Source organism: Gadus chalcogrammus, chromosome 2 (genome assembly GCF_026213295.1).
Source record: "Gadus chalcogrammus isolate NIFS_2021 chromosome 2, NIFS_Gcha_1.0, whole genome shotgun sequence".
Lineage (NCBI taxonomy): Eukaryota > Metazoa > Chordata > Actinopteri > Gadiformes > Gadidae > Gadus > Gadus chalcogrammus.
Genome location: NC_079413.1, coordinates 23,658,633 through 23,672,393, shown reverse-complemented (window position 1 = coordinate 23,672,393; position 13,761 = coordinate 23,658,633). Strand labels below are relative to the sequence as shown.

At 47.3% G+C, this 13,761-nt stretch overlaps 1 protein-coding gene across 3 annotated transcripts; it reads right to left on the bottom strand.

Annotated features, from left to right (window-relative positions):
* Positions 1-3,050: 3,050 nt before the first annotated feature.
* slc2a6 (solute carrier family 2 member 6) lies at positions 3,051-13,485 on the bottom strand. Of its 3 annotated transcripts, none has more exons than XM_056605096.1 (9): positions 13,340-13,485; positions 12,931-13,023; positions 11,087-11,355; positions 10,149-10,245; positions 9,656-9,755; positions 9,183-9,376; positions 8,358-8,533; positions 6,410-6,690; positions 3,051-6,030 (listed from the first exon to the last, which is right to left on the bottom strand). In XM_056605096.1, exons 1-9 carry the CDS (start codon positions 13,364-13,366, stop codon positions 5,726-5,728), a joined length of 1,542 nt encoding a protein of 513 aa, XP_056461071.1. In that variant the 5' UTR covers positions 13,367-13,485; the 3' UTR covers positions 3,051-5,725. The 3 variants fall into 3 exon arrangements, with proteins under 3 accessions (XP_056461071.1, XP_056461072.1, XP_056461073.1); XM_056605097.1 differs by having other exon boundaries at positions 3,052-6,030; positions 13,132-13,485; XM_056605098.1 differs by having other exon boundaries at positions 3,052-6,030; positions 12,931-13,088.
* Between the last annotated feature and the right edge of the window lie 276 nt (positions 13,486-13,761).

Here is a 13,761-nt window from a genome sequence, read left to right as displayed (position 1 = left end):
ATGTATGTGTTTGTGTATGCGTTAGTGGTTTCTTTTGACTATGCATTTAGACAACGACTTAGTCATATTATCAACACTTTTAATGATAATGTTCTTAACACGTCGTCAAATTAACGTCAGCCGATTCGACGTTGGTTCAGAGAAAGACGTCAAAACAGCTTTTCTTACCGTGGGTTCACACCAAAAGCGAAGGAACACTTTGGTTTGTTGTAAAAATATACAGAGTCAAAGCAAAGAAGCAAATAGATCTTTTGGCGGCGCAAACTACGCGGATCACGCACAATTTCACATGATTCTACTCGTGAGAACAATGCAAATATGCCCAATTCGTTACCAATGTGGCATCGACGCTGATGGAATGTCCAAATGTGTGATGGGATAATGCTATTGTGTAAGAGTGTCTTAGTAGGGAGGTGAGAGACTATCAAGATAAAACAAAAAGTTGAAACAAAAAGTATTACGTTGTGTTTTGCCAATTGTGGGTTGAATAGTTGCGTGTGCGTCAACCTTAACCTGCCTGAATGTTTGGTGGTGCGATTATTTGACTGTAAAACTGACATTTATACAATATATGTGGTCCACATAACCAAGTAATATTGATTCCACATACGGTCAAATTGCTGTTGCCATTATTGGTCTCCCTGACAGCTGCCCTGCTGGCCAGTTAACAATTATTGTTTGGCCTTGATTTTACAATATTGGTATAATGTTCATATAATCAATTTTGCCTATTTACCATATGATAGAATTGAAGTTGGTTGAAAATGGGTCAAGTTACAACAGGGGCCCATATGACCTGGACTGGACCAAGTTACAACAGAGGCCCATATGACCTGGACTGGACCAAGTTACGACAGGGGCCCATATGACCTGGACTGGACCAAGTTACAACAGAGGCCCATATGACCTGGACTGGACCAAGTTACAACAGGGGCCCATATGACCTGGACTGGACCAAGTTACAACAGAGGCCCATATGACCTGGACTGGACCAAGTTACGACAGAGGCCCATATGACCTGGACTGGACCAAGTTACGACAGAGGCCCATATGACCTGGACTGGACCAAGTTACAACAGAGGCCCATATGACCTGGACTGGACCAAGTTACAACAGAGGCCCATATGACCTGGACTGGACCAAGTTACAACAGGGGCCCATATGACCTGGACTGGACCAAGTTACGACAGAGGCCCATATGACCTGGACTGGACCAAGTTACAACAGGGGCCCATATGACCTGGACTGGACCAAGTTACAACAGAGGCCCATATGACCTGGACTGGACCAAGTTACAACAGAGGCCCATATGACCTGGACTGGACCAAGTTACGACAGAGGCCCATATGACCTGGACTGGACCAAGTTACGACAGAGGCCCATATGACCTGGACTGGACCAAGTTACAACAGGGGCCCATATGACCTGGACTGGACCAAGTTACAACAGGGGCCCATATGACCTGGACTGGACCAAGTTACAACAGAGGCCCATATGACCTGGACTGGACCAAGTTACGACAGAGGCCCATATGACCTGGACTGGACCAAGTTACAACAGGGGCCCATATGACCTGGACTGGACCAAGTTACAACAGGGGCCCATATGACCTGGACTGGACCAAGTTACAACAGGGGCCCATATGACCTGGACTGGACCAAGTTACAACAGAGGCCCATATGACCTGGACTGGACCAAGTTACAACAGGGGCCCATATGACCTGGACTGGACCAAGTTACAACAGAGGCCCATATGACCTGGACTGGACCAAGTTACGACAGAGGCCCATATGACCTGGACTGGACCAAGTTACAACAGGGGCCCATATGACCTGGACTGGACCAAGTTACGACAGAGGCCCATATGACCTGGACTGGACCAAGTTACAACAGAGGCCCATATGACCTGGACTGGACCAAGTTACGACAGAGGCCCATATGACCTGGACTGGACCAAGTTACAACAGGGGCCCATATGACCTGGACTGGACCAAGTTACAACAGAGGCCCATATGACCTGGACTGGACCAAGTTACGACAGAGGCCCATATGACCTGGACTGGACCAAGTTACAACAGGGGCCCATATGACCTGGACTGGACCAAGTTACGACAGGGGCCCATATGACCTGGACTGGACCAAGTTACGACAGAGGCCCATATGACCTGGACTGGACCAAGTTACGACAGGGGCCCATATGACCTGGACTGGACCAAGTTACGACAGAGGCCCATATGACCTGGACTGGACCAAGTTACAACAGAGGCCCATATGACCTGGACTGGACCAAGTTACGACAGAGGCCCATATGACCTGGACTGGACCAAGTTACAACAGGGGCCCATATGACCTGGACTGGACCAAGTTACAACAGGGGCCCATATGACCTGGACTGGACCAAGTTACGACAGAGGCCCATATGACCTGGACTGGACCAAGTTACGACAGGGGCCCATATGACCTGGACTGGACCAAGTTACGACAGAGGCCCATATGACCTGGACTGGACCAAGTTACGACAGAGGCCCATATGACCTGGACTGGACCAAGTTACGACAGGGGCCCATATGACCTGGACTGGACCAAGTTACGACAGAGGCCCATATGACCTGGACTGGACCAAGTTACGACAGGGGCCCATATGACCTGGACTGGACCAAGTTACGACAGGGGCCCATATGACCTGGACTGGACCAAGTTACAACAGAGGCCCATATGACCTGGACTGGACCAAGTTACGACAGGGGCCCATATGACCTGGACTGGACCAAGTTACGACAGAGGCCCATATGACCTGGACTGGACCAAGTTACGACAGGGGCCCATATGACCTGGACTGGACCAAGTTACGACAGGGGCCCATATGACCTGGACTGGACCAAGTTACAACAGAGGCCCATATGACCTGGACTGGACCATTGTGGTGAAAATGTTTAGTGGGTAGACTTGGACTGACGACCTCAGACTTGAGACTCGAGTTGGACTTGCAAAAATATGACGGGTGAGAATCCCCCCGTGCATGAATGTGTTTGTAAGTGCATGTCTGTGTGCACGTGTGTGTATGTGTTTGTGTGTATACAAGTGATACAATATGCTGCATATATATTTTTCCTCTTACTAGTTTTCAGACAATGAGTATCACTGGAGTTTCTTTAATGGCTAGCTTAGGGAATTCAAGTGATGTCATTGGAGTAATAGGACTTCTCCAACTGGACTATTTTACTGTTGATGTGTAAGACACGTAAATCTTTACTGTTAATGTGTTTTGTAGACAATGTGCACGTCTTTACCTCTTAATGTGCTAATGTGTAGTTCTTTAACTGTTAATGTGTAGACATTTAACTGGAAGGTTGTAAACTTCCTTCACAAATACTTGGCCTGGAATCTAGGGGAGGCAATATGTCAGAAAAGCATTCCCATGAAGGAATAGATGATTGAGCGACACAGACACAAAATATGTTTGTCATTTATTGAATGGAGAATTAGTGCCATTAAGTTATACGTTTGTAGCAAGTTTAGTTTAGTTTAGTTTATTTATTTAGCACACATTAACATCTATGGTGCATGGAGGGAACGAAGCCCAATAGGCTTGAACAAGAGTTCCAGCCTTTTCAATAATCACAATCAAATCTGATTTATAAGAAACAAATAAACTTAAGCAAAGTTCAATGGAAAAGATGTAATAAATACATGCGGTGGATAGAAAAAAGATGTGGGGCAAGGGCGAAGACAGGAAGTGATTAAATGATTCATGAAAAGATAAGATATTTTTTAAGCTGCTTTTTAAAGAGTTAGTGGGATTATATGGATTTTAATGGGGGAGGTAAGACATCCCATAATGCATGGACTCTACAAGACATATTCAATTGATGATGTGATGTGCAGGTAAAGATAGGTTACTATTGTTGCTGTGTCCAGTACGATATGAACGTACGTCAAATTAGTTGGTAAAGAAAGTCTGAAAACTTCCAGGGAGATCTTGGTTTCTGTAAATAGCAAGGCTAGTGCTACACGCCACCGTGGGGCTACAACACGCCACCGTGGGGCTACAACACGCCACCGTGGGGCTACAACACGCCACCGTGGGGCTACAACACGCCACCGTGGGGCTACAACACGCCACCGTGGGGCTACAACACGCCACCTAGGGGCTACAACACGCCACCTAGGGGCTACAACACGCCACCGTGGGGCTACAACACGCCACCTAGGGGCTACAACACGCCACCCAGGGGCTACAACACGCCACCCAGGGGCTACAACACGCCACCCAGGGGCTACAACACGCCACCTAGGGGCTACAACACGCCACCGTGGGGCTACAACACGCCACCCAGGGGCTACAACACGCCACCCAGGGGCTACAACACGCCACCCAGGGGCTACAACACGCCACCTAGGGGCTACAACACGCCACCGTGGGGCTACAACACGCCACCGTGGGGCTACAACACGCCACCGTGGGGCTACAACACGCCACCTAGGGGCTACAACACGCCACCTACGGGCTACAACACGCCACCTAGGGGCTACAACACGCCACCGTGGGGCTACAACACGCCACCTAGGGCTACAACACGCCACCTAGGGGCTACAACACGCCACCTACGGGCTACAACACGCCACCTACGGGCTACAACACGCCACCTAGGGGGCTTTTGTTGGGCTCCATCAGACAAAGGCCTCAGGCGGGGATGTTGAAAGCCAGTTTATTGTTAGAAGACTGTAGATAAAGACTTGGTGCTGGTGCTCCACGTGGCTGTGCAGGGGATCTCTCTCTGAGTGTGTGCGTTGATGGCTGGTTTAACCTGTGCACACGGATCCTTCGACGGACACCAGACGTGCTGCCTCCACCCTGACCCGGGCCGGGTGCGGCTGCCTCACACCGGCCCCCTCCGTCATCCGTCAGACAGTCCCTCAGCCTTTGATTCCAGTAGTCTGACTGTAGATTCAGACTCCCATCCAAAAGGTTCCCCTTGATCGTCAGGCAACCCATTCTTCTAAATGTTCTGAAGCTACGCCCATACGCCCTTAAAGCCAGCAGGCCTAGGTCTGCTAAACAAGTTCTCAGCCGATGCACTTTCAGCAGCCTTTAGACATTAAAACTCCCTGCGTTTACACCCTTCAGTTGAGTCATCATTACTACAGTTTGTCCCTCATTAAGGCGTTTCCTTTAAACTTTAAACTTTGTGTTAAAAGCAGGTTCCCTAATTTCAGTAGTTGTTGTTGCCTAGTAATGACAAGGTGGAGTTTGTTGCGACAGCTTCCTCTGAGCTCTGGATATTGTTGTATTGAGAAGACTCAAGTGTAGACTATAAACACAGCTCCCTCTGATCCTCATAGCACAAACACTACTCATTGAAGTACTGCACACCATGATCATCGCAAAATAACTTTTGGAAGTAGTACAGACCACGATCATTTTTTGTTTATATTATTTAACAGAGAACTGTTTCAAGTCAAAGGCACAGTGGAGAACAGGTGAACATATCTTTTATAGCCAGGTTTCTGACACTTTTTCGTTGAGGATAAGAATTCCAGAAGATTCAGGAAATAACACCTGCAACTTGACTGTTAGTAGGTAAGTTACAAGTTGGGGTAAGATACAACATACATTTCAAACACTTCCAAGCCCCGATCTCAACCAATCATTGACCTCCGTGTGTGCGTGTGCACGTGATTGTTCATTCACGCTCACAGGTCTCATGAACCCAACCCTGGACCTCTAGTTGCTGATAGTGAAAGTGCGTCCGGTTCTGAAAAAGTTCTCAATCTCCTCCAGCGTGCGCCCCCGCGTCTCGGGGACGCGCACGGCCGTGAAGAGCAGGCAGAACACACACACCACGGTGAAGCACAGGTACGGCACGTACAGGCCGTACCTGTCGGCCTGGGACATGAAGAGGTGCGTCACTGCGAAGGCCGTCAGCCAGCTGACCGCCACGCACAGCCCCGAGGCCACGCCCCGGGCCACCAGGGGCAGCACCTCCGCCATCAGGAGCCACGTGATTGGTCCCCAGCCCATGGCGTAGCCTATAGGAGACAACCGGCACGGCGTCAACAAGCTGAGTCAGGGTTTGGGCTGTTCTGCTGACATACCTAAACACCGTTACCAGGAACAAATGTGGAATCTTTTGACAAATCATTTGACAAGGCAATATCTGATCTCAAATACATATAGCCCAAACACTGTGTAGACAGCTCGCCCACACAAAGGGAATCAATGTTCAATAAAGCCACACACACGTCCACGGTCATTCTGTCTGGACTGCTTGAGTACTCGTGGAGGTAATGCAAATGATGATGGTTGGGCGGGGAACCTTTTAGGGTCCACATCAGCCTGGGTCGGTTCCCGGTTCTTTGTTTCCCGTAGAAGGCCCCAAACTCACCGAAGCCCTTGTAATGAACTCACCGAAGATGAAGATGATGACGAGGAAGAGCGGCACCAGGCTGAGGCCTGCGGGCGCGACCCCGAGGGAGTCGAACCCGGGCTGGGGGAGGTGGGTGACGTTGGGTGGGGTCGGCGGGGGGGTGCACCCGTTGGCGTGGGAGTACATGGTGAGACTCAGGCTGGACAGGATCATCAGCATGCTGGAGGTGTACAGCAGGGCCTTACGTCCGGCCCTGTCCATCAAACTGGCTGCTATGGCGACCGAGAACAGGCGGACGACTCCGACGATGACCGTGGCGATCCTGAAAGGCGTTCAACAACTGTTTCACTTTTGTCGCTGTGAGAAAAGAGTCCCACGGCAACAAAAGTCAGATAATTAAAAGTTAATATCGTCTGTGTTGACGGTGAATCAGCAACGATGTTTGTGCAAACCACCGTCCTCTTGCGGTGTACACACGCTCATAAATGAGGGCAGTGCTATGCCAACGACATCCTATCCTATTCCGAAAAAGTCTTTAGCAGCTCACAAAGCTGTGTCTTTGGTTGGCACAGTGCAAGTCAGTGTAAACCCACCCATGACCTGGCCGTTTACTCCAATAGTTGCCACAAATACAAACAAACAAATCGATTCTGTTTTTTCGATTGAAATATTCGGGACGGTTTTACAATAACTAGTGACAACTGATGGGAAGATTAACGATCTATGCTTCCCGTAATGCTAGCGAGTGGAATGCTCAGAGGCTATGATCTGCTCAAAAGCAAATTCACGGAATGTACTGTATGTTAGCATTCTAATTAACATTCTGATAGGGATCTGGCTTGTGGCATTCCTAGCGACATCACTTTTTCTTCCTTGACGTCAGCTCTTCCGAACATCCGGAAATAAGAATGCCAAACATAGGATTGTTGGCCCACCAATACGGAACATGAGCTGGGTTGACATGAGGCTGTTTGGTTTTACCCTCCTGATGATGCGTTGTTGACCGCCACCTGCCGTAGCGTCTGACCGGGGCCGGGGCCCAGTGTATGTTAGGGTGCACTCACACTAGGCCATCTGGCCGTGGCCGTGGCCGTTTTCACACCTAACTGTGCTCAAATCTGCCAGTGTGAGTGTGGCCAGTCTGGCCAGGCCGGGCCAACTTGGCCACTTGGGAGAGGTGTGCTGCTACGGTACGGGCCGCCGCGGTACAGATGCTAATGAGCCGACACGCGCACACGCACGGCTACGCAACCTGAGCTGGATGACGTATAGTCAATGCAACGACCACGGACATAATAAAGGTGACAAGCCTTCTTTCCCATTAAACGGTAAACATGGCGTCAAGCGGTTCAACTGTTGGTGTGTTCTCTGTGTTGTTGTCCATTGTGGTTAAAACTCTGACTGGCGGCAGACTTTATTATGGTCCGTGTAGCGGACGCTTGGTGATGACGTGTTACGACGTGATGACGTATATACAAGAGCCTACCGTGGCCAGGCCACAGTTGTGACAGGCCAACGGCCAAGGCCAGATGGCCTAGTGTGAGTGCACCCTTGGGGGCCCAAACCCCAGGGACCTAAGACAGGGGGTACCATAATCCATTTGATTGTTGTCTGAAATTGTATGTTCATCTTGTGTTACCTTTATTTTTCACACCTACACACACACACACACACACACCTACACACGCCGATTCGTATGTAGGCAGAAGAATGGGAGAGACATTTCGGCCACAGTAAAAGAACCTTCCAAACATTGGTCTAACTTACTGGTATGGAGGCAGCAGTTGTGCTTACATTAAAATAATAAGTAATAGGATGATGATCATCAGGCTGTTTTGGTGCCCCCTTCTGTTATTAATGTATATGTACGGCCGGCGCGCCAAAACGTCTATGGGTAAGGGCAGTATATAAATAATATATGTATAAAAATTCTGTAGACGACCCAAACAGAAGTTGTAAAATCCAGAAGGGATCCTTCTCGTCACCTACCCGGGATCCAGAGCTACTTTGCTCGTGGATAAGATATACTGCATGTAGACCAGAGTGGGAGTGATGCCCGACAGCTGCTGCAGGAATCGCATCCCAACGGAGATGAGGAGGGGCCGGTAGTACGTGGGCGTGGCCAACTCCCTCAGGGTGACGCCCCTTTGGGATCTGATGCTGTTCTGTAACGCACACACAAATGTCTTCAGCACAACACTTATTGATAGATACAATAATATATTACAATAATCCGATCGATTTGTGTCTCATTATAACTTGTGAAGATTGTATTCATTATAGAGTAAGTTTCAACGTGTTTGTCAGATTTAGTATTCCGGTATATCAGAAACGTTTGGGTCGTGATGTGAAGAATTTGCCCAACAACCGCAGAAATCTGTCCTGTTGACCTCCAAGATTGCCGTGTGCAGAGTATCAGGGTAAGATTTTAATCAAATGATTACAGACTACAGTTCATTTCTTTCTTTTAATTCACACAATAAGCAAGGCTTTTCCATACATAACATGTCCATTGTGGGTCGTGGATATCACGTTGGTCAGGTATATTAACGTGACCTATTTTTGCGGGTTAAGACATATTTTGACATGTTAACGCAACAAAACACGCCTTTTTATTATATGGTTGTGAAACATTACAGCATAGAGCTAGCGATGTATCTATCTTTTCCCGAGCTGCTTGTTTTGTTTCCTCTTCGCCCTAGTTGCTAGTCGAAAAACATTCCCTACATTTGCGGTAAAAGTGGTATCGAGGTACGTTTCGATCCAAAAAATCGATCGGAACGTAATTGGGACGAGCAGGTGAGCAGCTCTCACCTGCACAGCGCGGAGCTCCGTCTGCACGTCGTAGTCCCGCCCCCTCAGCCATCGCAGGGCCTCCTCCGCCTCCCCCTCCCGGCCCAGCGAGAGCAGCCTCCTGGGGGAGGAGGGCATCAGGGCCACCAGGACCACCAGGGCCACCGCCGGGACCCCTCCCGCCACCGCCAGCCAGCGCCAGGGCAGAATGGTGCCTGAAGGACGCACACACACACGCACGCACGCGCACGCACACACACACACACGCGCACACGCACGCGCACACGCACACGCACACGCACACACAGTTCCCGTTTCACTTCACTCTGCGGTGCGACTGACGCCGCTCGCACAGAGATGTGAAACCTCGGACAAACAACAGCAACACCATAACACCATGACACCATCACACCGTGTCAACATGACACAGTCACGCAGCACATCATGACAAAAACACAATAATACAACCACACAGCACGGCTCCTCCATCTCACCCAGAGCGTAGAGAACCAAGGCCCCACACACTGCAGTGATCTGTGGGCAGGAACCCATGGCCCCTCTGATCGCTGGGAGGGAGATCTCTGAGATATAGACCTGGAACGCACACACACGCGCACACACACACACACACACACACACACACACACACACACACACACACACACACACACACACACACACACACACACACACACACACACACACACACACACACACAAACATGAGTGAGTACACCCACACATGCACCAACACACAAACATGCATGCATACACACACACACACACACACACACACACACACACACACACACACACACACACACACACACACACACACACACACACACACACACACACACACACACACACACACACACACACACAGATACGCGCACTCAACCACAAGAGCACACCACATGTAGAATCAAATGCAGGCAGAAGCGTGCCGGAGCCCGATAAGGTCCATAACACCATCGGGACGTCTTACTGGTATGGAGGCAGAAGTCATCCCCCCGGCGACGCCCGTCAGGAAACGCCCTAAAAGGAGCATCCACCTGTCTGAGGCTCCGCCCATCAGCATGTACCTGAAGGGGGGGAGGGGCATAATGCATGATCCCTGTGCATTGCAATACAGTTTGTAATACCTTATATACAATCCCTAGCATCCGTGTATATTAGTACTACAGGTACAATAACAGGTGCATTACACAATTACACGGAAAACGCGTGTTATTCTGTTAAACCTGGCGGACATTGGGTCACAAATGGGAACAATCACTCTTAATACTGAAGAACTGTGTAATAGCATTGAACCCAGTCATATGATATCACGACTTTATGAATATAAATAAATAAGGAATAGGATTGTTACATAATCGTATACACTGGGAGAGTTGTCCTATAGGGACACCCCGCAGGCCGGCCGAATCCTCTCTATACCCCCCTTAAATCCAGGTTCCATGAGCACTTACTTGGTTAAGGGGATCTGGTAACCATATGAGCCAGGCTATGTATGAAAAAGCATGTGAGGTCTATTGCAAACTAATCCAAGAGTTGGTGTTTGATGTGGGGGTTTGGCTCCACTTTAAATAGGACTAGTGTATGTAATTACTGTAATAATATGATGCAGTAAAATATGAATTTTATAAAGACTTAAGCCAGATAAGTCTATTTGATTGTTTACAAAAAAAAAAAAACTGTGTGTGTGAACAAAAATGTCTGAATCAGCCCCTCCGGAAAAAAACACAAAATCGTAAAATATCGCAACATTGAAAGAATCGCAATGCATGTCGAGTTGGAACAAACAAAATCGTGATATCGTATCGTGGGGTCGATGCCTATTCCTGTCACCCGTACTGTTTGATTAATGCACCACCTTACGAGACCCCCACAGGGTGTGAAACGCAGAGGGAGAGGTTCACCCACCCGACCGCGGAGGGCAGCGCCGACGTCATGATGCTCATCTTGCGGCCGATCATGTCGTTGAGCATCATGGTGCCCAGCCCGCCGGCGGCGGCGCCCAGGGAGTAGATGGAGCCGAACCAGGCGTACTGCGTGGAGTCCATCTGGAGCCGCGGGTCCTCAGACCCCTGGAGAGCGGTCTGCACCGGCGAGGCGTACACCAGGGAGTAGCCGAAGCTGAAGTTGCCCAGGACCACGGAGAAGACGGCCAGGAACAGTCGGGAATTGTTGACCTGGATGGAAAGAGGTCACAGGTCAGGACTGGAGGGACAGAGGTGGAAAAGCTGCGTTGTGCGTCTTTTGTTACACTTGTGGTCAAACATAGTCTAACAAAATATGTTACATATATACAGGGTATATATGATATATATACATATATATATCAACACTGCGGATGCGCGCGCAGAAAGATGGCAAAAAGAACATTTGTTTGACCGGTTGCCATGGTTATCTCCGTGTGGTGAATTTGCAGTTGCGGTGTTAATTAGCGATTTTGCCAGCTTACTGTTAAATTAAACTGTAATCAGACACTGTGGTTATATGCTATAGACCCTAAAGTATCGTCGGTATAAAGGCTGGGACGAATTTCAAATTATAAATATGTACACTTTATGTTGAAAGTATATAGACCGTCGCAATGCCCATTGAAACGAATGGTGCAGTGATTGTTCTTTAAAACGAGAGCTGTCAAATTGTGAACAATGAATTAAAATGTAATCAGACAACACAGTTGTATGCTATACACCCTAGAGTATCTGTGGTATAAAGGCTGGGACGAATTTCGAATTATAAATATGTACACTTTATGTTGAAAGTATATAGACCGTCGCAAGGCCCATTGAAACGAATGGTGCAGTGATTGTTCTTTAAAACGAGAGCTGTCAAATTGTGAACAATGAATTAAAATGTAATCAGACAACACAGTTGTATGCTATAGACCTAGAGTATCTGTGGTATAAAGGCTGGGACGAATTTCGAATTAATAAGCATGCAATACGAATAAGAAAAAGCATAATTATTAAAGTATTTGAATTTTTTTATTATGTTGGCAAGCAAGAAGTAGAATAAATGGGATAATCAGTCTTAAAAGGGTTTGTGCAACCAACGGCACAACAACACATGATTGTGGCTCTTGTCGCTCTCGTCTCTTTCTGCCAACGACACGCGCGACGTAGACTTATAATCAGAATCAGATTCAGAATCACTTTTATTGCATCTTATTGTACAGTACACAAGAGTAAAAATCTTAGGCTTGGTTCCTCAACATTCACAAAGCAGCAACAGTACAAGATAAAATAAATAAAGATAAGAAAGCATATAATATGCGTAGATAGATACTTCAGTATGTCCCAGGTTGGTTGATGATCTTTGTGCCAGTTAAGGGTATGATGACCCTTAATGTGAAGGGTTACCCAGTGGTCTATATGTGTCTAATATATTGACTCCGTTCATTAATTACATACAAACTTAATTGTAATTTATGAAAAGAAAAAAAAAAAAAAAAAAAATATATATATATATATATATATATATATATATAAATGTATTTGACTAATATATTTGTTGATATAAACTATGTACGAATCAGCCAACCTATGGATCAATTTAAGAAAAGGTAAGCTACTACTTAGTACTAGGCCTACTTCTACGACTACAACTTCTACAACCAATACTTGTACCACAATACAACTACTACTACTACTGCTAGTAGTACTACAAATTGTTATAATAATATGAACATATTTTTGTCACGTTTTACGTTAGGATATGTAGTGGGTGAGTATAACGAAGGTCAGATGTTCACCTACCAGGGAAGCTGTCCCCGGTTCTCCGCCCAGCAGAGCAGTGTTCTCATCCGAGGCGGCAGCCTTTGACCGGCGATCCATAATGACGGCTGATGTCTGAATGTATCAGAATCAGTTACCTGTGATGCTTGCTTTGATACGCAGGAGTAATTCCTGACCAACTGAATACATTGAAATGGTAAATACCAAAAAACAAACACATACCAATATGTTCCTATTAAACCAGAAACAGACAGTCCTTTTTCTGGTCCTCTTTGTCAGAATGAAACTTACAGGGGTTATATAGACCACCACTGAGCCACATGGATGTGAGAATAAAAATGCCTACTTTGCGAATGGGATTACCCAACTGATGAAAAGATATCTCATTAAAAGAGGTTTTGAAGGGTGCAGCAGACCAGACCACACTCACCACTAACTCATTCCCCCTCCCCTTCATCGTCCGATCACGACGTCCGTCATGATGGAAATTGTCGCCTTTTTAAAACATGAATGAATGAACTTGAATGATGTCGACAGAGACCTTAAACCTAGTAGGGGTTAGACAGAGTTTTGCAACCACCGAATTTTTCTCAGGGACAGAAAGCAGAAGCTGAACAATCTCAAATGGATATTCCCAGATGAGGAAATCTTTAGTGAAAGCAGAACAGAAGACCACTACTCCCCTGATCAGTGGGTTGAATCCTTCAACACGCTACACTTTCCCGAGTGAAGCCACCCATCATGAGACTCAATACAGCTGTATTTCACCGAATGCTCCTTAGCCATCATATGTGTGGAATGGTCTTCAAGTTATTGTCCTGTTATAACTATGTCATAGTGGTCGTTATTTAT